Genomic DNA, 22,014 nt, shown 5'->3' on the forward strand with positions numbered 1-22,014 from the left:
CCGGGCCCATGGACCTATCTGATAAACGACATGTGGGTCCACAAAGTGATTCTGTCTGGTTAAAAGATCGAGTTCCAGTCTTGTACCCAAGCAGATTTTTTCTGTCCAATCTGCGTTTGTCTCCGGACCGTTTGTTAGCCCTCCGGGGCACGGTGCAAGGCCTGTTGCTTCAAGGGTGACTGTCCCGGTTCCGGTGTCGGAATGTTTCCAAGGTTTTTATTCAAACCTGTTTACGAACCCCAAAAAAGAGGGTACGGTACATCTGATTCTGGACCTCAAGGCCCTGAACCGCTTTGTGCGGGTGCGGAAGTTCGAAATAGAGTCCAATTGCTCTGTGGTGGCATCTCTTCATCAGGGGGACTTTCTTGCCTCCATCGACATGAAGGATGCCTTCCTGCACATTCCGATATGTGCACAACACCAATGGTTCCTCCGCTTTGCTGTGGGAGAGGAGCATTATCAGTTTGTGGCGTTACCCTTTGGTCTCGCCTCCGCTCCTCGGTCTTCACCAAGGTGTTGGCCCCGGTTCTGGCGCTACTGCGCCAGCGGGAGATTGCTGTTCTGGGATACCTGGACGACCTTCTGCTGCGAGCAGAGTCCCCAGCGACCCTGAGGGGCCACGTGGAGATCGCTATTCAGACTCTGGCAGATTTTGGGTGGCTGATAAATTACCAAAAGTCTGCGCTGATTCCAGTTCAGAAATTTGGTTTATCTGGGTCTGACTCTGGATTCCGCTCTGGCCAGAATGTTCCTTCCGCAGGACAAACTCCAGAAGTTACAGACGGAAACCCGCTTACTGCTGTCCAGCAGGTGGGTCTCCCTGCGGACTTGTATGTGGATGCTAGGCCTGATGGTGTCTACGTTCGAGGCAGTCCCGTTTGCTCAATTCCATACGAGACCCCTGCAAAAGGAGATCTTGTTAAAATGGGACAAATGTCCATGGTCTCTGGACAGTCAGATTTAGCTGAGCCAAGGAACCAAAAGTTCCCTGATCTGGTGGCTTAGTTCCCTGGCTCTTCAGCAGGGGAAATCTTTTCTCCCTCTGTACTGGATGGTGGTCACCACCGATGCCAGTCTGTCCGGGTGGGGAGGAGTCCTGGGCCTGAGCTCTGCTCAGGGTTGCTGGACGCTGGAGGAATTCAGGCTACCTATCAACATCTTGGAACTCCGGGCGATCAGACTCGGTCTGGATCATTGGACGGATCGATCTCAGGGGCTCCCAATACGGATCAAGTCAGACAATGCCACGGTGGTGGCCTATGTCAACCACCAGGAAGGAACAAGGAGTGTGTTAGCGGGCCTGGAAGTAGCCAGCATTCTCCGGTGGGCAGAGCGTTTCATCCCGACCATCTCCGCCGTCCACATTCCGGGGGTGGATAACTGGCAGGTGGATTACCTCAAGCGACAAGTGTTGGAACAATGGGAGTGGTCCCTTTATCAGGAGAATTTTCAACAAATATGTCTGTGTTGGGACTCTCAAGAGGTAGATCTGATGGCATCCCAGGTTAACAGGAAAGTGCAGAGGTTTGTGGCCAGTTCTCGGGACCCTATGGCAGACGCTTTGGTGGCTCCGTGGGGCCAGTATCGTCTGATCTACGCCTTTCCTCCTCTCAAGCTTCTGCCTCAGCTGGTACACCGACCTGGTGCGTCTGGTCGCAGATGCCCCCTGGAGGCTGCCTCTCAGGGAGGATCTGCTATCCCAAGGGCCGATCTTCCACCCTGCTTTACCGTTGCTGGATTTAACGGCCTGGCTGTTGAAATCCAGGCGTTGAAGGATAGGGGCTTACCTGCATCGGTGATTCCAACACTACTCAAAGCTGGGAGGTCTACTTCCAGGAAGGTATATCATCGGACGTGAAAAGCGTACATTTCATGATATTAGTCAGTGGGGTTTCACCCACGTTCCTTTTCGGTGGCTCGGATTTTGACTTTTCATCAGAGTGGCGTTGAAAAGATTTTGGCCTTGAGTACTATCAAGGGCCAGGTGTCGGCTTTTGCTACCGTGGGACTTGAATCTGGTGATTTTGGTTCTACAGAAGCCTCCATTTAAAATATTTGAGAAATTCCCCTGCTTACAGAAGGTGGCCTTCTTGGTGGCTATCACCTCTGCTCGCAGGGTGTCGGAATTGGCGGCGCTATCCTGTTGCACGCCCTACCTGGTGATTCTTAAGGACAAGGTGGTTCTACAGATGTTCACGCAAAAACACAAGAAAAAATGTGCTATAAGATATAGATTATAGACTAACAGTGACCCTTAGGCCGGTGGTCAGTGCGGAATGCCTGAGACTGGAGACTCAAGAGCTGAAGTGGACAAGGGGAGCGGGACTGTCCCAATAATGGGGAGAATAAAACCCAAACCAAGCATGGGACAAACATAAAATAAAGGAGAGGGAAACACACAATTGGGGGGAAGAGCAGAGTGGCAGGCAAGAGGCCCAGAAATATAGAGAGGGTAGGAGGAGAAGCAAAGAGGAGGTGGGAAAAGGAATTTCCCCTAGGCTGGGGATGCGGTCAAGTTCATTTGAGAGGCCTAAGCTGATCGGGTGTAGAGTAGGGAATGCATAGGACCACCATGAGGGGCCCATTAGCATGGGAGTCTTGGAGCAAACTGATCATTTTTTCATAGATCATGAGGGCCGTCAGGGTGTTCTTCACCTCCAAAAATGATACAGTTTGCTTATTCTAGGCCCTTGCAATTGTGCACTTAGCTGTGATAAACAGATATGTGGCTAGTTCCTGCTGGTAAGAGAAGAGGCCTGGGATTGGACAATGGAGCAATGCAAGTTTGGGGTTTTTATAGTATGGTATGTGGAAAAGGGTTGGCAGGAGTACAAAGACTTTAGACCAAAATCCCTAGAGGCGGGGGCATGAAACCATATATGTATTTTATCTCCTCGCTGACCACACCCCCAGAAGCATATGTCACTGTAGGGTGGGTTTGACTTGCCAATGCGGGCTGGGACCCAATACCAGCATAGTAGGACCTTATAGGCTGCCTCCAATGTGGCTGTGTTAAAGGAGCACTTCGCTATGCACAGATTCCCCAGTCCCTTTCTTTGCAGCCTCAGCTGCTCTGTAGATGAATGGACAGGAGACAGAGGCTCCTCTCTATTCATAAGCGTAAGCATCATAAACACAGTTTATCGATCGGTGCGGTGGTGGGGGCAGTTAAAAGCACCGATCTCTCTGTATAGATTTCAATAAAGCAGCTGAAAGCCGCGGAAGGGAGAGGAGGAGAAGCGTCTGTCAGCTGCTTTATTGAAATCTATATGCTTTATTGAAATGTATACAGGGAGATCGGTGCTTGTAACTGCCCCCACCGCCGCACCGATCGCCCCTGATTGCCCAGGTATCGGATTAGGCATCGGAACATTTGCACGTATTTGCAAGTACTCGTGGAAATGCTCGGTTTCGGCACAGATACCAATACTAGTATCGGTATCGGTGCAACCCTAGTAACCGCCTTCATGAGTCCTGATGAAGCTTGAAAGAGAAACGCGTTGACCTATGAGAAATTTACATATATGTTCAAGATCTGAGGAATTGGCCTCGTAATGCATGATGCTGTATTTTTCATGATAACTAATTGCCTATACACACATCAAACATCAAGTTTGTTTTTACTAAGTTGTTTTTATTATAATTAGGAATAAAATATATACTTTTGTTGTGCCCCTTGTTATGCCAGTAAAGTCCGACCTTTTTCTACTTGCAATTTTAAAAGTAGCAGAACTTCTGTTACCAACTGAGCTCATCAACAACGCGGATGTTATTTCAGGGGAACAGTAGGATCTGAGTGAGATCTCAGTTTGTTCATGTATATTGCAATCTCCTGATATTAGAAGACCTTAAAGGAACTCTCTACTCAAACAATGACTTTTTATCAGGGAGGGAGGACAGTCTTCAGTAGCTCTTGTTTGTATCCATTCATCTTTTGAGCCTGGTTGTTCCTAACGATGTCCTCATATGTTGCATTTAGATGCAGGCAATATGTTCCCTGGTTCAGATACACAACCCTTTTGTTCTTGTTGTATCCTAAACACATTGAAGCCTCAGAGCAATTTTACATAAAAAATGAGAAGACCTGGCTCACTATAAGCATACGAATTCATCCCAGAGGTGTTCAGTAGGGTTGAGGTCAGGGTTCTGTGCAGGACACTCGAGTTACTCCACAGCAAACCGGTCAGACCATTTAGAGTGGCCCCCCCTTTTGTGGCTATAATATTCTACACTCTTCTGAGAACACTTACCACAAGATTTTGGAGGGTGTCTGTGGGAAATTGTGCCCATTTGTAAGGTCAGGTACTGATGTTGCAAGAGAAGACTTGGCTCACCATTAGTTTTTCTAATTCATCCCAAAGGTGGTCCCAGCTGCCTTGAGATCATTGACAAGATTCTCCCGTGTAGTTCTGGGCTGATCCCTCACCGTTCTCATGATCATTGAAGCTCCACGAGGTGAGACCTTGCATGGAGCCCCAGACCGAGGGAGATTGACAGTTATTTTGTGTTTCTTCCATTTGCAAACCAACTGTTGTCACTCTCTCACCAAGCTGCTTGGCGATGGTCTTGTAGCCCATTCCAGCCTTCTGTAGGTTTACAATCTTGTCCCTGACATTCTTGGACAGCTCTTTGGTCTTGGTCATGGTGGAGAGATTGGAATCTGATTGATTGCTTCTGTGGGCAAGTGTCTTTTATACTCACCTCCGAACAGGCTTGGCGAGAGGGGTGGATTTCTATTTGGGAGCAAGCAATGCCCATTCCTGGTCAGTAGGGTAAAGCATGATCAGAATCTGAAGCAGAATGGATCATCGAATCTATTGCATATGGATGAACTGATGACCTTACTAAAGAATGGATTTGAACAATATATCTCTACCTGGAACATCTGGGTCAATAGTCGTCATCTCCACTCAGTTTAGGAGTTTTCTCCTGTAACGTGGATCATCAAAACCCAACTCCAGGAATTAAAAAAAAATCTACCCTTGATGTCGATGGGTTAAATACAGGCATCGTTACTTATCTTACACCCCTATTCCAGTCAGTTCTGGTGTTCTCCTCCCCTGCCCAAAGCCCATTGCTAGGAGGTTTTTTTCTAACTTTTTTTTTTTTAATTCCTGGAGTTGGGTTTTTATGGTCCACGTTACAGGGGAAAACACCTAACCGGAGTGGAGTTGATGACTATTGATCCAGATGTTCCGGGTAGAGATATATTGTTCAAATCCATTCTTTAGTAAGGTCATCGGTTCATCCATATGCAGTAGATTCGATGATCCACTCTTTGATTGAAGGGAAGGATGTTTGATCTTCAATGCCTTAGGATCACAGGCCTGACCAGGAGCAAAAAAAAAAACTTGTGGTGACCCTATATGTAATATTTTAAGCGTTTACAAGGCCACAAAAACTATTTGAGCGGACTTCCCCGGTGACACATGGAGACATAGATTTAAAACATCGTTTTTTATTGATATCATATGGGACCAAATGGTCCTAAAATAGTCAAAAATTAGTGTAGCATATTTATACATATGTTTAATTTCCATTCTTTATGGACAGCCTAATATCTTTCACAGACTTAACATACGTTCCACATTTCAACCACAAATAGAACATCCAATTGTCTATTTCTCAATGACTTAATACAGTGGTCTCCAAGCTGTGGCCCGCGGGCCGGGTGTAGCCCTTTGCTTGCCTTTAGCTGGTCTTTGGGGCACTATGCCGTCCACAGAGACCAATGATGGAACACCATTCCTCCCACAGACACCAACAATGGGGCACCATTCCTCCCACAGACACCAATGATGGGGCACCATTCCTCCCACACACACCAATGATGGGGCACCATTCCTTCCACACACACCAATGATGGGGCACCATTCCTCCCACACACACCAATGATGGGGCACCATTCCTCCCACACACACCAATGATGGGGCACCATTCCTCCCACACACACCAATGATGGGGCACCATTCCGCCCACACACACCAATGATGAGGCACCATTCTTTCCACTGACACCAATGATGGGGCACCATTCCGCCCACACACACCAATGATGGGGCACCATTCTGCCCACACACACCAATGATGAGGCACCATTCTTTCCACTGACACCAATGATGGGGCACCATTCCTCCCACTGACGATAATGATGGGGCACCATTTCTCCCATAGATACGATGGGGCAACAATCCTACTTTGAATACCAACAATGGGCACCATTCCTTCAACTGATACCAACAATAGGGCATTATTCCTCTCACTGAAACCAATGATGGGGCACTGTTTGCTCTTACCGACGCCATGGCATTTTCTAATCCCACTGGCCACAACCTGACCACCTCTAAAGCCTCAAGGCCAGTAAATGAGCCCTTTGTTCAGAAAGTTTGGAGACCCCTGACTTCGTGAGTGATAGGACAGCTCCCCAAAGCATTGATATGTTTTGCATACTTGAGTCAGCTTCCTCAGGATGGAAGGGTATCGCAGTGATGACATGTCATATATTGTGTGTGCACAACAGCCAGTGCAGGTACAAGCTACTTCCCGGGTGGGCCACAGGGCAGGGGGGGGGGGGGGGACAACCGGGAAAAGGACCAAAAAAGCAGAAAGATCTCACTTGCATAGCCTATATATTGCCCTTTGAGAATTGTAGATCAACCCAGGTCAAGTGTAAGTGGATATTAGTTGGCAGATCATTGGTTCAAAGAATGGGAACAGGCAAATCTTTGTAATACTGGAGGGGACTGTTGCCGAGACCCTAAAAACATCCAAAAAACAAAGGGTTTAATCAAAGGGCCTGCCACTATAAGCCAGATGCTCCAAATACAGCCGGCTCCCTCTTGATATCTGCTGGTATTATGGGTTTCCTTACACTTTAATCTCACAAGTTCTCAGATCCATGTACAGACCACAATAGCTCAACCCATAAAATGTCTTCCTGTGCCACTGAATGTGAGTGACAGGTGCTCTTTGCTACCGTCCTCCTAGTAGCAAAGTTGGTCGTCTTTCAGCAGCCGTACAGGGTGATGCATCACCTCCTCTGTTTCTTCTCTGCACGCTTTACAGTGAGCAGAATCTCCGGCGTTGAACGGGTTAACCCTTCCTAATTGCCTTCCCGCTAGTAAAAAATGTATGTACGCGCTCATAAAAGTGTCAGCAAGTAAAAATGTTGGCTTTTGGCTGCTTTGATTAAATTTCGCAAACTGTTTTTGAATATTAAGGAGCGTCCGTTACCGGTTTGTTTTTTTTTTTTCTCTCGACGCTCTAGCCGTGACATCAGTCAAGCCGCTTCATTTGCATAACCCGAGACCTCTAAAAAATATATGGAGAAGCGGGCCTCATCACTATGCATCTTTATTAGAGACGACTGACCAATTCATCTTCCGCAGACACAAAACAAATTGTCACTCTGTGTTCAGAACGTGCCATCGCCGATACACCAGGGACCTGAAAAGAAACGGGATTAGCAGCGGAAAGTAATGATGATGCTTTTATCTCCTTTGGGTTCCCGGCTGTTTGTTTTATCTCCCCTCCGTTTTTTTACACGGATATTGTTACCGTTAGCAGCAATCTGCATTTTATTTATTGCAGTTATCTCTGTCTAACTGGCTGCAAAATAAAACGAGGCATACAATATTAAATGAGGCCTCATTTATTTGTGCTGATAACTTTTATTTAGATCTAGTAATGTTATATGGCTTCTCGAGAGGGTGCTGCGGAAAGGCTCTGGGAAACAGTCTAACTATAGACACAAGACAGCCCCTGGAAGACTTGTGGTGGATTACATGGACCAGCCAAGGTCATCACATGACCCTTCCAATAACATTAAGGCTAAAGTACAACTGAAAAGGTTAACTTTGTTTTAGATGGAGCAGAGAAAGGTTAATGTTTAAACATCTAGCAGAAATGTTGAGTCTTCCCACTCTGCCCAAAAATAAATTTAAATTGGCTGGGTTTTAACTCTACCAACTACCAACCAACTTTTTTTTTTTTTTAGCATGTGGTGCGGTGCACAAAAAATAAACACCAAGGTGAACCAAAAAAGTCCATGTGAACACACACACACAAAAAAGTGCACCAGGGTGTGTCGAGTGGTCCCCTCCCGAAAAAGAAGGACCTGTCTCTGACCTCCTGAGGCACAAGACTCTTTACGGGAGTAAGGCACACTCAAGTCCACCTTGCCAAAAGGCCTGGCGCACCCCATTACTCATGGTCAGCCGAAGCTGAACGATGAGTACTGGGTGGGAGGCCCTCCAGAAGAGAGACACTCCAAGGCAGGGGAAGAGGGAACCTGACGGCCATTCATCTGCCTGTAGACTTTAGGGTAGGCCTGAAAACTCCCATCCTACAATCCTCAGTGATAGGTGACACACAAAAGAAAATGAAAGTGACTGACATGGAGAAAAAATAAATAAAAGGTGCCAAAGTGCAATACTATCCCTAGGCCTTGCTGTTTGGTTAACAAAAACTACCGGCCCACGTTCCACCAAGACGCTCACCACATACATATGTCATGTTGCCTGATAACATTGAAATGGTGAATCCAGGTATAGGACATGTATACCTGGGATAGGGCAAACCTAACCCCAACTTGAAATTCAATACAAAGTGTACTTGTTTTTTGAGACATCTCCGGAGGTGCACAAAGGGTTAGTTAGATAAGATTGGTTTCCACCAATACTGGAATGGTGAATCCCAGATAGAGGACATGTTCATGCACATGGTGTCCTTTCTTTGCGGCCTAGAAGCTCCCAATCCCTGACCCATGCTGGTGGTCAATCAGGACCTGGAGCCAATGCATTCCAGTCTTCTATATAGTTTGATGAAGGTTATTCATGTAGGCTGAAGGCTACTTGTGAAACACAAACCTATCCCAGACTTGAAATTGTGTACAGTGTGTACTTCTTTTTTGAGATGTCTCAGTAGGTTCAAAACAGGAACATTAAAAAAGATTGGTTTCCACCAACATTGAAATGGTGAATCCAGGTAGAGGACATGTGCCTTCATGCAGTATTGTATGCACTTTTTTTTTTTAATGGCCTAAAAGCCCCCATTCCTTTACCCTTGCTGGGGGTCAGGTTTGACGTGGATCCAAAACATTCTAGTCTTTTATGTAGTTTGTTGAAGGTTAACTATACAGGCTAGGGGGTTATGGGGGAATGCAAACTTAACCCAAACTTGATATATGCAGTGAACCTGTTCCTTTCTGTGCGTCCTAGAAACCCCCAGTCCCTGACCCATGCTGGAGGTCAATCAGGACCTGGAGCCAAGGATTTATGCTCACAGGGGAAATTTGAGGGGTGGGGATTTGTGCTAGTAGAGATGATTGGGGGGATTTGTGCAAGGAGGGGAGATTATCGGGGGCGGGTAGGGTGGGATTTGTACTAGTAGGGATGATTGGGGGGATTTGTACTAGGAGGGGAGATTTTGGGGCAAGGAGAAGGGAAGGGGAGGGGGGGGTTATGCTCAGGGGGGAAATTTGAGGGGTAAGTGATTTGTGCTAGTAGTGATGATTGGGGGATTTGGGATTTGTGCTAGGAGGTAGTATTTGGGAAGGGAGAGGATTTGAGCTAGGAGCGGGGTTTGTACTGAGTGTGGGGACATTTTTTTTGGGGGGAGGGGGGGATTTTGGCTTGCAAAGGGAATTTATGGGGTAGGGGTGAAGATTAGTGCTCACATTTTTCGGGGAGGGGATTTTTGTTGACACATAATACTCATACATTTTGGGGGAGGGGAGGGGGTGCCCTTGAGCATCTTTGCCCTGGCTACTAGATGACCTTGCCCCGGCACTGTTTCAGAGCGGTGTCTTTTTCGGGACAGAATTGCTCGCAATACAGAACTCAGCCTCATGAAAATGCCGTGATTGGAGACCTGTGTGTTAGATCCAGGACTGAAGCTGAACTCTTATTATCTGAAGTTCTTAGTGAAGTGTTCCTGTTTCCGCACCACTAAACATTCTACCTCTTGTGTTTTCTCTTCTAGGAAATAATTGAATTCCCCATTCTGAAGTTAAATGGCAGAACAATGGAGATCGAGTCCACGTTTCATACGTATGTGCAGCCCGTGGTCCACCCCCAGCTCACTCCATTCTGTACTGAGGTAAGGAGACCGCTAATGAGTCCATATCCAGATTTATGTCTGTGGACATCTTCACTACGATGTTATGGGGGGGGGGGGGGGGTGTAACCAATAACAAAAAAAATGCGTATTTCATCCATCCTCTGTGTTTTTGTAATTTTTAAGAGAGTCTTAATAAATAGGTAAAGATATTAGAATTAATTTTCCTTCTCGTCCATTGAGGGACACAGGAAGTCATTACCTGTTATACTGCTGCCTACAGGAGACTAGGGCACCGGAAAACAAAAAAAAAAAATTAAAGTCGGTCCAGTATAACCCGTCCCACAAGGACTCTTTCTGGCACTTTTTGTTTACAAGTAAAAATCTGTATTTTTTGCTAGAAAATAACTTAGAATCCCCGAACATTCTATATATTTTTTTTTATAGCAGAGATCCTAGAGAATAAAATGGCGATTGTTGCAATTTTTTATATCACACTGTATTTGCGCAGCGGTTTTGCAAATGCATTTTTTTTTTTGTAAATAATACATTTTAATGAGTTAAAAAAAAAAACCATAATACATACCACGATTTTTCTGTAAAACGTGAAAAATTATGTTACGCTGAGTAAATAGATACCTAAAATGTCACACTTTAAAATTGCGCTTGCACAAACTATGATACTTAAAAATCTCCATAGGCAGCACTTTAAACTTTTTTTTACAGGTTACCAATTTAGGGTTACAAATGAGGTCTAGCGCTAGAATTATCCCTCTTGCTCTGATGTTTGCGGCGATACCTCCCGTGTGTTGTGAACACCGTATACACATGTGTGCACGACTTGCGTATGTGTTCGCTTGTGCATGGAGGGATGGGGACACTTTATGTTTAATGCTTTAATTTTTTTTTTTCTTATTTATTTATTTATTTATTTTTTTACACTGTCCCTCTATTTATTTATTTTTTTGTTCTTTTGTATCACTTTTATTCCTATTATAAGGAATCTAAACATGTTTTGTAATAGAAATAAGAGATGACAGGTCCCCTTTATAGAGAGATATGGGGTTAAAAAGACCCCAAATCTCTCCTTTATCTTTAAAAGCAAAAAAAATAAAAAATGTAATCTTTTTGCTTTAAAAAAAAAAAAAAAAAAAGTTTACTTTCACTTTGGACCAAAAGTGATGTCATGACATTGCTCAGATCCTTCAAGGCCATAGAGGTGATCAAAGACCATCCAGTCTTTGATTGCCTCCCTGAGCAGCCGACCACATCGTCGGATCGTTCCTCTGGATCGTTCCTCGGGATTGCCGGTTTGAACAGTAAGCCCGAGAAACACCGGCAAATGGCGGGGGTTTGAGGGGGGACGTCCCCTCCCGCCGCTGCTGAAAGCGTTTCAGTGGCTCATAAGCTGCTCAGAATGCATTCATGAGAAAGCCAGCCGCCAGCTGATAAAAAAAAATACTGGGGTTATGGCTGATAGCTTCAGCCATAACCCTGATAAACCACTTAAAAGTCGTAATGTATATATATGTATTGCGGTCTTGGAGTTCCAGGCTCCCCCCAAAAAAATACTGTAGCTGCTGACTGTTATTATAAGGACACTTACCTGTCCAGGGATCCAGTGATGTCCTCACCTGAGCCAATTCTTCAATTGTCTTCGAGGGCAAGCGCCGGCATTGTAAGTAAGGGAAATTGGCAGTGAAGCCTTGCAATTTTCTACTGCGAATGCGCAGATCTCGCTTTGTGAATCGTCCTGTAGTCTTCTGGGACCTATGATGTGTTCCTGTAGTCTTCTGGGACCTATGATGTGTTCCTGTAGTCTTCTGGGACTTATGATGTGTTCCTGTAGTCTTCTGGGACCTATGATGTGTTCCTGTAGTTTTCTGGGACCTATGATGATGGTCCTGTAGTCTTCTGGGACCTATGATATGGTCCTGTAGACTTCTGGGACCTATGATGTGTTCCTGTAGTCTTCTGGGACCTATGAGGTGTTCCTGTAGTTTTCTGGGACCTATGATGATGGTCCTGTAGTCTTCTGGGACCTATGATGTGGTCCTGTAGACTTCTGGGACCTATGATGTGGTCCAGTAGTCTTCTGGGACCTATGATGTGGTCCTGTAGTCTTCTGGGACCTATGATGTGTTCCTGTAGTCTTCTGGGACCTATGATGTGTTCCTGAAAGCTGTGAGGGTTGGGGCAGGGGCCAACTTTCCGTCTCAGATCGCCGTGGCACATCTGTCAAGAAGTGTGTGTGTGTGTGTGTGGGGGGGGGGGTACCCCCCTCCCAAAAAGTGCCAAATGTGGCAGTGGAAGGGGGGGGCATGGGGGTGCAATCAATCGTAACTTCCCCTTTTGGGTGAAGTTCTACTTTAAGTGGTGTCGTAGGCGGTTGGATGTCTGGCCTATTTCTTATCCTACAATCGGCTTGCCTAAGTCTTTTCATGGTGTTCTAAGAGGTTTTATGGCTAACCTTTGGTTACCTGGGTAGTGTTGCTACAAATGTAGTATTCTGGTTGTAGGAGAGGTTATCCTGGACTGTTTTTTTATGTGTTTTGTTTGCCAGTGTCCTGTCTTCCTGTAGGTGGTAGTATAACCTGATACACTAAATTGCCAAAATTATTGCATCCCAGTCTTAGTCCGTAGGGTTCAATATTGAGTTGGCTATAACAGCTTCAACTCTTCTGGGAAGGCTGTCCACAAGGTTTAGGAGGGTGTATATGGAAATGTTTGACCATTCTTCCAGAAGAGCATTTGTGAGGTCAGGCTGATGTTGGACGAGAAGGCCTGGCTCTCAGTCTCTGCTCTAATTCATCCCAAAGGTGTTCTATCGGGTTGAGGTCAGGACTCTGTGCAGGCCAGTCAAGTTCCTCCAAACCAAACTTGCTCATCCATGTCTTTATGGTCCTTGCTTTGTTCACTGGTCCAAATCATTTAGTGAAGGGGGGATTATGGGGAGGGGGGATTATGGTGGGGGGTGTTCTTTAGGGGTTGTGCTTGGCCCCTTAGTTCCAGTGAAGGGAACTCTTAAGGCGTCATCACACCAAGACATTTTGTTCAATTTCATGCTCCTAACTTTGTGGGAACAGTTTGGGGACGGCCCCTTCCTGTTCCAACATGACTGCCCACCAGTGCACAAAGCAAGATCCATAAAGACATGGATGAGCGAGTTTGGGGTGGAGGAACTGGACTGGCCTGCACAGAGTCCTGACCTCAACCCCATAGAACACCTTTGGGATGAATTAGAGCGGAGACTGCAAGCCAGGCCTTCTCGTCCAACATCAGTGCCTGACCTCACAAATGCTCTTCTGGAAGAATGGTGAAACATTCCCATAGACACCCTCCTAAACCCTGTGGACGGCCTTCCCAGAAGTGTTGAAGCTGTTATAGCTGCAAAGGGCGGAGCCAACTCAATATTGAACCCTCCGGACTAAGACTGGGATGTCATTAAAGTTCATGTGTGTGTAAAGGCAGGCGTCCCAATACTTTTGGTAATATAGTGTGTATTATGACTTCCTGTGTCCCTCAATGTGCTCACAGAAAAGGGTTTTATGGCGAGTACAAAAATCTCATTATATTTCTATGAATGGATCCCTCTGATATCAGATATTCCTCGGTGAACATTTGGTGTTTTTCCTGATGGAAGTCCTGGTGGGAAGACGGACATAATATTTCATCATTTCTCCTGTGAATCTCTCGGTGTAAATGAGCTCAGATAAGATAAACAGTTGTTTGTTGTAAGGCCGTGTATATCAGCGCTGTGTGACACCGAACATCGCCCGTCCACCGCCATAGGGAAAGGTCACTTCAGTCACGGTGTGATTGTTGGGATTATCCGGCTTGTTGATGGTGATATGAAAAGGTCAGGACACTTGTACTTACCAGGCGGCTGCTTGTATCCGTATGTAACCCGGCCTCACTCCTATACAAAGCTTCCGCCGCCTCCAATTTGTAGATGATGCTTTGTGTTCAGAGATCGGTGTCATGTCACCACGGATGTACATAGACAAGGAACATGCATGGTGGTGGGGTCTCCACATCAATGTCTGCTCATTGGAAAACTGCAAAACATGTACTCCTTAAATCAGTCCTGTTGTGAAACATACTAAACCAATCCTACTATACTACATACTATACCCTATACTATATTCTATACTGGTCCTACTATACCCTATACTATATTCTATACTGGTCCTACTATACCCTATACTATATTCTATACTGGTCCTACTATTCTACATTCTATATTAGTCCTACTATACCCTATACTACATTCTATACTAGTCCTACTATACCCTATACTATATTCTATACTGGTCCTACTATACCCTATACTATATTCTATACCGGTCCTACTATTCTACATTCTATACTAGTCCTACTATACCCTATACTACATTCTATACTAGTCCTACTATACCCTATACTATATTCTATACCCACCCTACTATACTATCTTCTATACTGGTCCTACTATACCCTATACTACATTCTATACTGGTCCTACTATACTACATTCTATACTGGTCCTACTATACTACATTCTATACCGGTCTTACTCTACTACATTCTATACTGGCCCTACTATACTCTATACTACATTCTATACCAGTCCTACTATACCCTATACTACATTCTATACCAGTCCTACTATACTATCTTCTATACCGGTCGTACTATACCCTATACTACATTCTATATTGGTCCTACTATACCCTATACTACATACTATACTGGTCCTACTATACCCTATACTACATTCTATACTGGTCCTACTATACTACATACTATACTGGTCCCACTATACCCTATACTACATACTATACTGGTCCTACTATACCCTATACTACATTCTATACCGGTCCTACTATATTACATTCTATACCGGCCCTACTATACTCTATACTACATTCTATACCCGCCCTACTATACTATCTTCTATACCGGTCCTACTATACCCTATACTACATACTATACTGGTCCTACTATACTACATTCTATACCAGTCCTACTATACCCTATACTACATTCTATACCGGTCCTACTATACTACATTCTATACCGGTCCTACTATATTATCTTCTATACCGGTCCTACTATACCCAATACTACATTCTATACCGGCCCTACTATACTCTATACTACATTCTATACTGGTCCTACTATACCCTATACTACATTCTATACCTGTCCTACTATACCCTATACTACATTCTATACTGGTCCTACTATACTACATACTATACCGGTCCTACTATACCCTATACTACATTCTATATTGGTCCTACTATACCCTATACTACATACTATACTGGTCCTACTATACCCTATACTACATTCTATACTGGTCCTACTATACTACATACTATACCGGTCCTACTATACCCTATACTATATTCTATACTGGTCCTACTATACCCTATACTACATTCTATACTGGTTCTACTATACTACATTCTATACCGGCCTTACTATTCTCTATACTACATACTATACTGGTCCTACTAATACTATACTACTCCTACTATACTACATTCTATACCGGCCCTACTATACTAAATACTATACCGGTCCTACTATACTACATTTTATACTGGTCCTACTATACTACATTCTATACCAGTCCTACTATACTCTATACTACATACTATACTGGTCCTACTATACTAAATACTACATTCTATACGGGTCCTACTATACCCTATACTACATTCTATACTGGTCCTACTATACTGGTCCTACTATACTATATACTATACTGGTCCTACTATACCCTATACTACATACTATACTGGTCCTACTATACCCTATACTACATTCTACACTGGTCCTACTATACTACATACTATACCGGTCCTACTATATCCTATACTACATTCTATATTGGTCCTACTATACCCTATACTACATACTATACTGGTCCTACTATACCCTATACTACATTCTATACTTTTCCTACTATACTACATACTATACCGGTCCTACTATATCCTATACTACATTCTATATTGGTCCTACTATACCCTATACTACATTCTATACTGGTTCTACTATACTACATTCTATACCGGCCCTACTATTCTCTATACTACATACTATACTGGTCCTACTAATACTATACTGGTCCTACTATACTACATACTATACTGGTCCTACTATACTACATTCTATACCGGCCCTACTATACTCTATACTACATTCTATACTGGTCCTACTATACTACATTCTATACTGGTCCTACTATACTACATACTATACCGGTCCTACTATACCCTATACTACATTCTATATTGGTCCTACTATACCCTATACTACATACTATACTGGTCCTACTATACCCTATACTACATTCTATACGGGTCCTACTATACTACATACTATACCGGTCCTACTATACCCTATACTACATTCTATATTGGTCCTACTATACCCTATACTACATTCTATACTGGTTCTACTATACTACATACTATACCGGTCCTACTATACCCTATACTACATACTATACTGGTCCTACTATACCCTATACTACATTCTATACTGGTCCTACTATACTACATACTATACCGGTCCTACTATATCCTATACTACATTCTATATTGGTCCTACTATACCCTATACTACATTCTATACTGGTTCTACTATACTACATACTATACCGGTCCTACTATACCCTATACTACATACTATACTGGTCCTACTATACCCTATACTACATTCTATACTGGTCCTACTATACTACATACTATACCGGTCCTACTATACCCAATACTACATTCTATACCGGCCCTACTATACTCTATACTACATTCTATACTGGTCCTACTATACCCTATACTACATTCTATACCTGTCCTACTATACCCTATACTACATTCTATACTGGTCCTACTATACTACATACTATACCGGTCCTACTATATCCTATACTACATTCTATATTGGTCCTACTATACCCTATACTACATTCTATACTGGTCCTACTATACCCTATACTACATTCTATACTGGTTCTACTATACTCTATACTACATTCTATACCGGTCTTACTATTCTCTATACTACATACTATACTGGTCCTACTAATACTATACTACTCCTACTATACTACATTCTATACCGGCCCCTACTATACTAAATGCTATACCGGTCCTACTATACTACATTCTATACCAGTCCTACTATACTCTATACTACATACTATACTGGTCCTACTATACTAAATACTACATTCTATACCAGTCCTACTATACCCTATACTACATTCTATACTGGTCCTACTATACTACATACTATACCGGTCCTACTATATCCTATACTACATTCTATATTGGTCCTACTATACCCTATACTACATACTATACTGGTCCTACTATACCCTATACTACATTCTATACTTTTCCTACTATACTACATACTATACCGGTCCTACTATATCCTATACTACATTCTATATTGGTCCTACTATACTACATTCTATACCGGCCCTACTATTCTCTATACTACATACTATACTGGTCCTACTAATACTATACTGGTCCTACTATACTACATACTATACTACTCCTACTATACTACATTCTATACCGGCCCTACTATACTCTATACTACATTCTATACTGGTCCTACTATACTACATTCTATACTGGTCCTACTATACTACATACTATACCGGTCCTACTATACCCTATACTACATTCTATATTGGTCCTACTATACCCTATACTACATACTATACTGGTCCTACTATACCCTATACTACATTCTATACGGGTCCTACTATACCCTATACTACATTCTATACTGGTTCTACTATACTACATACTATACCGGTCCTACTATACCCTATACTACATACTATACTGGTCCTACTATACCCTATACTACATTCTATACTGGTCCTACTATACTACATACTATACTGGTCCTACTATATCCTATACTACATTCTATATTGGTCCTACTATACCCTATACTACATTCTATACTGGTTCTACTATACTACATTCTATACCGGCCCTACTATTCTCTATACTACATACTATACTGGTCCTACTAATACTATACTGGTCCTACTATACTACATACTATACCGGCCTTACTATTCTCTATACTACATACTATACTGGTCCTACTAATACTATACTACTCCTACTATACTAAATACTATACCGGTCCTACTATACCCTATACTATATTCTATACCAGTCCTACTATACTCTATACTACATACTATACTGGTCCTACTATACTAAATACTACATTCTATACCGGTCCTACTATACCCTATACTACATTCTATACTGGTCCTACTATACTACATACTATACTGGTCCTACTATACTAAATACTACATACTATACTGGTCCTACTATACCCTATACTACATACTATACTTGTCCTACTATACCCTATACTACATTCTATACCGGCCCTACTATACTACATACTATACTGGTCCTACTATACTACATTCTATACTGGTCCTACTATACTACATTCTACACTGGTCCTACTATACTACGTACTATACCAGTTCTACTATACCCTATACTACATTCTATACTGGTCCTACTATACTACATACTATAAAATATAAAATTGTAAAAAATTAAGTTGTAAAAAAAAACAAAAAAAAAAACTTCTGGCACAGACCACATGTCATCAGTGCTCATCAGTGCTTCACATTGGTGCCACTGTCACATGACATTTAAAAAAAAAGTGTCGGTAATCGATATTGGCGAGTACTTGAAAAAAGTATCACTACTTGTGCAACCCTAATACTGAAGTTTGTCGACATTTCACGGGCGCACGCAAATTTATGGTTTGACATGTTTGGTATCTATTTACTCGGTGCAACCTCCTCTGTTTATATTTTACCCAAAAAGTGGGTCATTTATTGAGTTTTTGTGCCCCCTAAAATTTACTTTTAACATGTTTTTACTGAAATTTTGTTGTAATATTGTATAAAATTGGAACTACCACTATTTTATTCTCTCGGGTGTCTGATGTTTTATGTAATCTTCAGGTCTAAAACGATTTTTGAAACGTGTGTGTGCAAAGAAAAAAAACACGCAAAAAACGGCTCTGGCAGCGAAAGGGTTAAAGGATAAGTTCACCTTCAGGAATATGTCACATGTTCAACCCGTAAGCTTTGTTAGTTAAAGTGGAAGTCTGCGCTAAAACTAAAATCTCCGCATCTATAGACACCTGCGATCTAACACTAACCTATCTAGTCCTGTAAGGAAGAAATCACTATACATAAGTTTTTTGTAGCCGGGAAAATGCCAGAATGTTAAATTAACTCAAAAATATTCTTTTTTTTGAGTTATAACCCTTTAAGGGCTTTAGAAATGGCAGGAGGCGGGGCGGGGCTTATGGTCGTGTGACTGCAAGCAGTGATCGGGAGGTTTCCGTTAGTGCCAGTCACTGTGCCAGAAATACACAGGGCGTGCGCCCTCAGCACAGCTCTATTGGCGCTATTGCGCGCATATATAAGCGGTTGCTCGGCCCCAAGGCCCGGCCACCGAGAGACCACGTATTTGCGTGTGATCTGCGCCAACAGGTTAAGCAGACTGAGGATTATTATTTTTTAAAGTGGAGTTCCACACAAAAATGGAACTTCCGCTTTTCGGAACCCTCCCCCCCTCCGGTGTCACATTTGGCACCTTTCAGGGGGGAGGGGGGTGCAGATACCTGTCTAAGACAGGTATTTGCACCCATTTCCGGCATAGACTCCCATGGGAGTCTACGCCTCTTCCTGTCCCTCCGCGCTGTCTCCTGGGAAACACACAGCTCCCAGGAGAGAGCGGGGACCACTTACGATGCACAGCGCGACTCGCGCATGCGCAGTAGGGAACCAGGTTCACTTCCTGATTCCCTCACCTAGGATGGCGGTGGTAGCTGCCGAGAACCGAGCGGGTTCTTGGCGTCGCCTGCCGACATCGCTGGACCCTGGGACAGGTAAGTGGCCATTTATTAAAAGTCAGCAGCTGCAGTATTTGTAGCTGCTGGCTTTTAATATTTTTTTTTTTGCAGCTTGGGTGGACTCCCTCTTTAAGGTACTTCTATAGCGCCGCCCATTTACACAGCGCTTTACATATACATTGTACATTCACATCAGTCCCTACCCTCAAGGAGCTTAAAATCTAAGGTCCCCAACTCACATTCATATACTAGGGCCAATTTAGACAGAAGCCAATAAACCTCCCAGCATGTCTTTGTAGTGTGGGAGGAAACCGGAGTACCCGGAGGAAACCCAACACAGGCACAGGGAGAACATGCAAACTCCAGGCAGGTAGTGTCGTGGTTGGAATTCAAACCAGCAACCTTTCTTACTGCTAGGCGAGAGTGCTACCCACTACACCACTGTGCTGCCCACTACACCACTGTGCTACTCGCTACACCACTGTGCTACTCGCTACACCACTGTGCTACTCACTACACCACTGTGCTACCCACTACACCACTGTGCCGCCCACTACACCACTGTGCTACCCGCTACACCACTGTGCTACCCGCTACACCACTGTGCTACCCGCTACACCACTGTGCTACCCACTACACCACTGTGCCGCCCAGGATGTTGTAAGCAACAGTCAGTGTGGCTGCGGGGAATGCCTCGGCCTCTTATGATTGGTGGGGTGCCATGATTGCTTCCTGGTGGGAATAACGCAGGTGGGTTCTGACTGGGATCCTAACATGATCCCTATTTAGAACCTAAGAGCGATGGGGAAACTTTTACTTTTCTCTCATTGGGGTTGATTTTATAAAATTTGGAGAATGCTAAATTTGGTGCAGCTGTGCATGGTAGCCAATCGGCTTCCAACTTCAGCTTGTTCAATTAATCTTTGCCAAAAAAAAAAAACCTGGGAGCTGATTGGTTTCTTTTGCAGAGCTGCACTAGATTTTGCACTCTCCAGTAAATATCCCCCATCAATGTGTCAAACTGGAATGCCATTGGTGATAACCCTAAAATACATATATGCTAGAGAAGAATTTATGAAAAATTTTGGACGCAAAGGAAATTTTGCAAAAATGGTTTCGTTTTCCTGAGAGCTTTTGAGTTTATTTTAGGTAAGCTCAGCGTAAACTCCCCAGCATTGGTCGTGGGAACGGGTATTGTTGGAATGGATTTCATTGAGTGTCGAAAATGTTGTAAGCTTTGTCATCAATACATCTTTTCCTTCAGTGCGAGGCCTTCAAACAGTTAACATGATATACGTGTCACTGGTCTTCCTGAGCCTCTAGATTGCCAGCTTATGGCATTAGGCCGGCTTAGAGCCCCTGATCCCTTCCTCTCTACTCTTGGGCCGAATTGCTTTAAGAGGCAGTAAGGGGCTTTGTGGCAACACCTGCCCGAGTAAGTCCGAGATTTACTGCTTGCATTGTCTGGGAGGATGGCCGGGGCCGCGTTATCTGATAGAATGGTGGAGGAGAACGTTTATCCGCTGATAAAACTGCCTCATAAATCCCTTCCACTGACCACCGCACTAAAATCTGCTGATAGGTGACAGGGGACCTCAGCGGGTGACAAATTCCCCTCCCTCCCCGGGAGCTTGCGCTCTCTTCTGTCTCTTTTTCTCTTCTGTTTCTTTTTCTTCTTCTATACAAGTTTACAAAATCCACAAATACAAAATCCAGATAATTAGAGCGTTTCCAGACCACAGAAGATTTTTGTGTTTAGGTCTTAAACATGGAGGCATTTTTTTCCCAAAGCTTGGGAGATTCCTTCAACATTTTTCAAGTGCTCAGCAAGCGTTTCCTGAGAACATTCTCAGAACACCTGTGAAATACATTCAGACCAGAACCTACACCTGGTGTTAATTTTGGCAGCAAATTTCGATTTAGTTTGAGTCTTATGCCCCGTACACACGATCGGATTTTCCGACAACAAATGTTGGACGTGAGCTTGTTGGCGGAAAGTTCAATCGTGTGTATGCTCCATCGAACATTTGTTGTC

The 22,014-nt window shown here is 43.7% G+C and overlaps 1 protein-coding gene across 4 annotated transcripts in view; it reads left to right on the plus strand.

Annotated features, from left to right (window-relative positions):
- Positions 1–22,014, plus strand: part of ERI3 (ERI1 exoribonuclease family member 3) — a 310,298-nt gene that overhangs the window by 55,320 nt on the left and 232,964 nt on the right. For all 4 annotated transcript variants that reach the window (XM_073593982.1, XM_073593981.1, XM_073593983.1 and 1 more), the window contains one exon: positions 9,981–10,097. In XM_073593982.1, the coding sequence (XP_073450083.1) occupies positions 9,981–10,097 (117 nt within the window). The remainder of the gene's footprint in view (positions 1–9,980; positions 10,098–22,014) is intronic.

Source organism: Aquarana catesbeiana, linkage group LG07 (assembly GCF_042186555.1).
Source record: "Aquarana catesbeiana isolate 2022-GZ linkage group LG07, ASM4218655v1, whole genome shotgun sequence".
Taxonomy (NCBI): domain Eukaryota; kingdom Metazoa; phylum Chordata; class Amphibia; order Anura; family Ranidae; genus Aquarana; species Aquarana catesbeiana.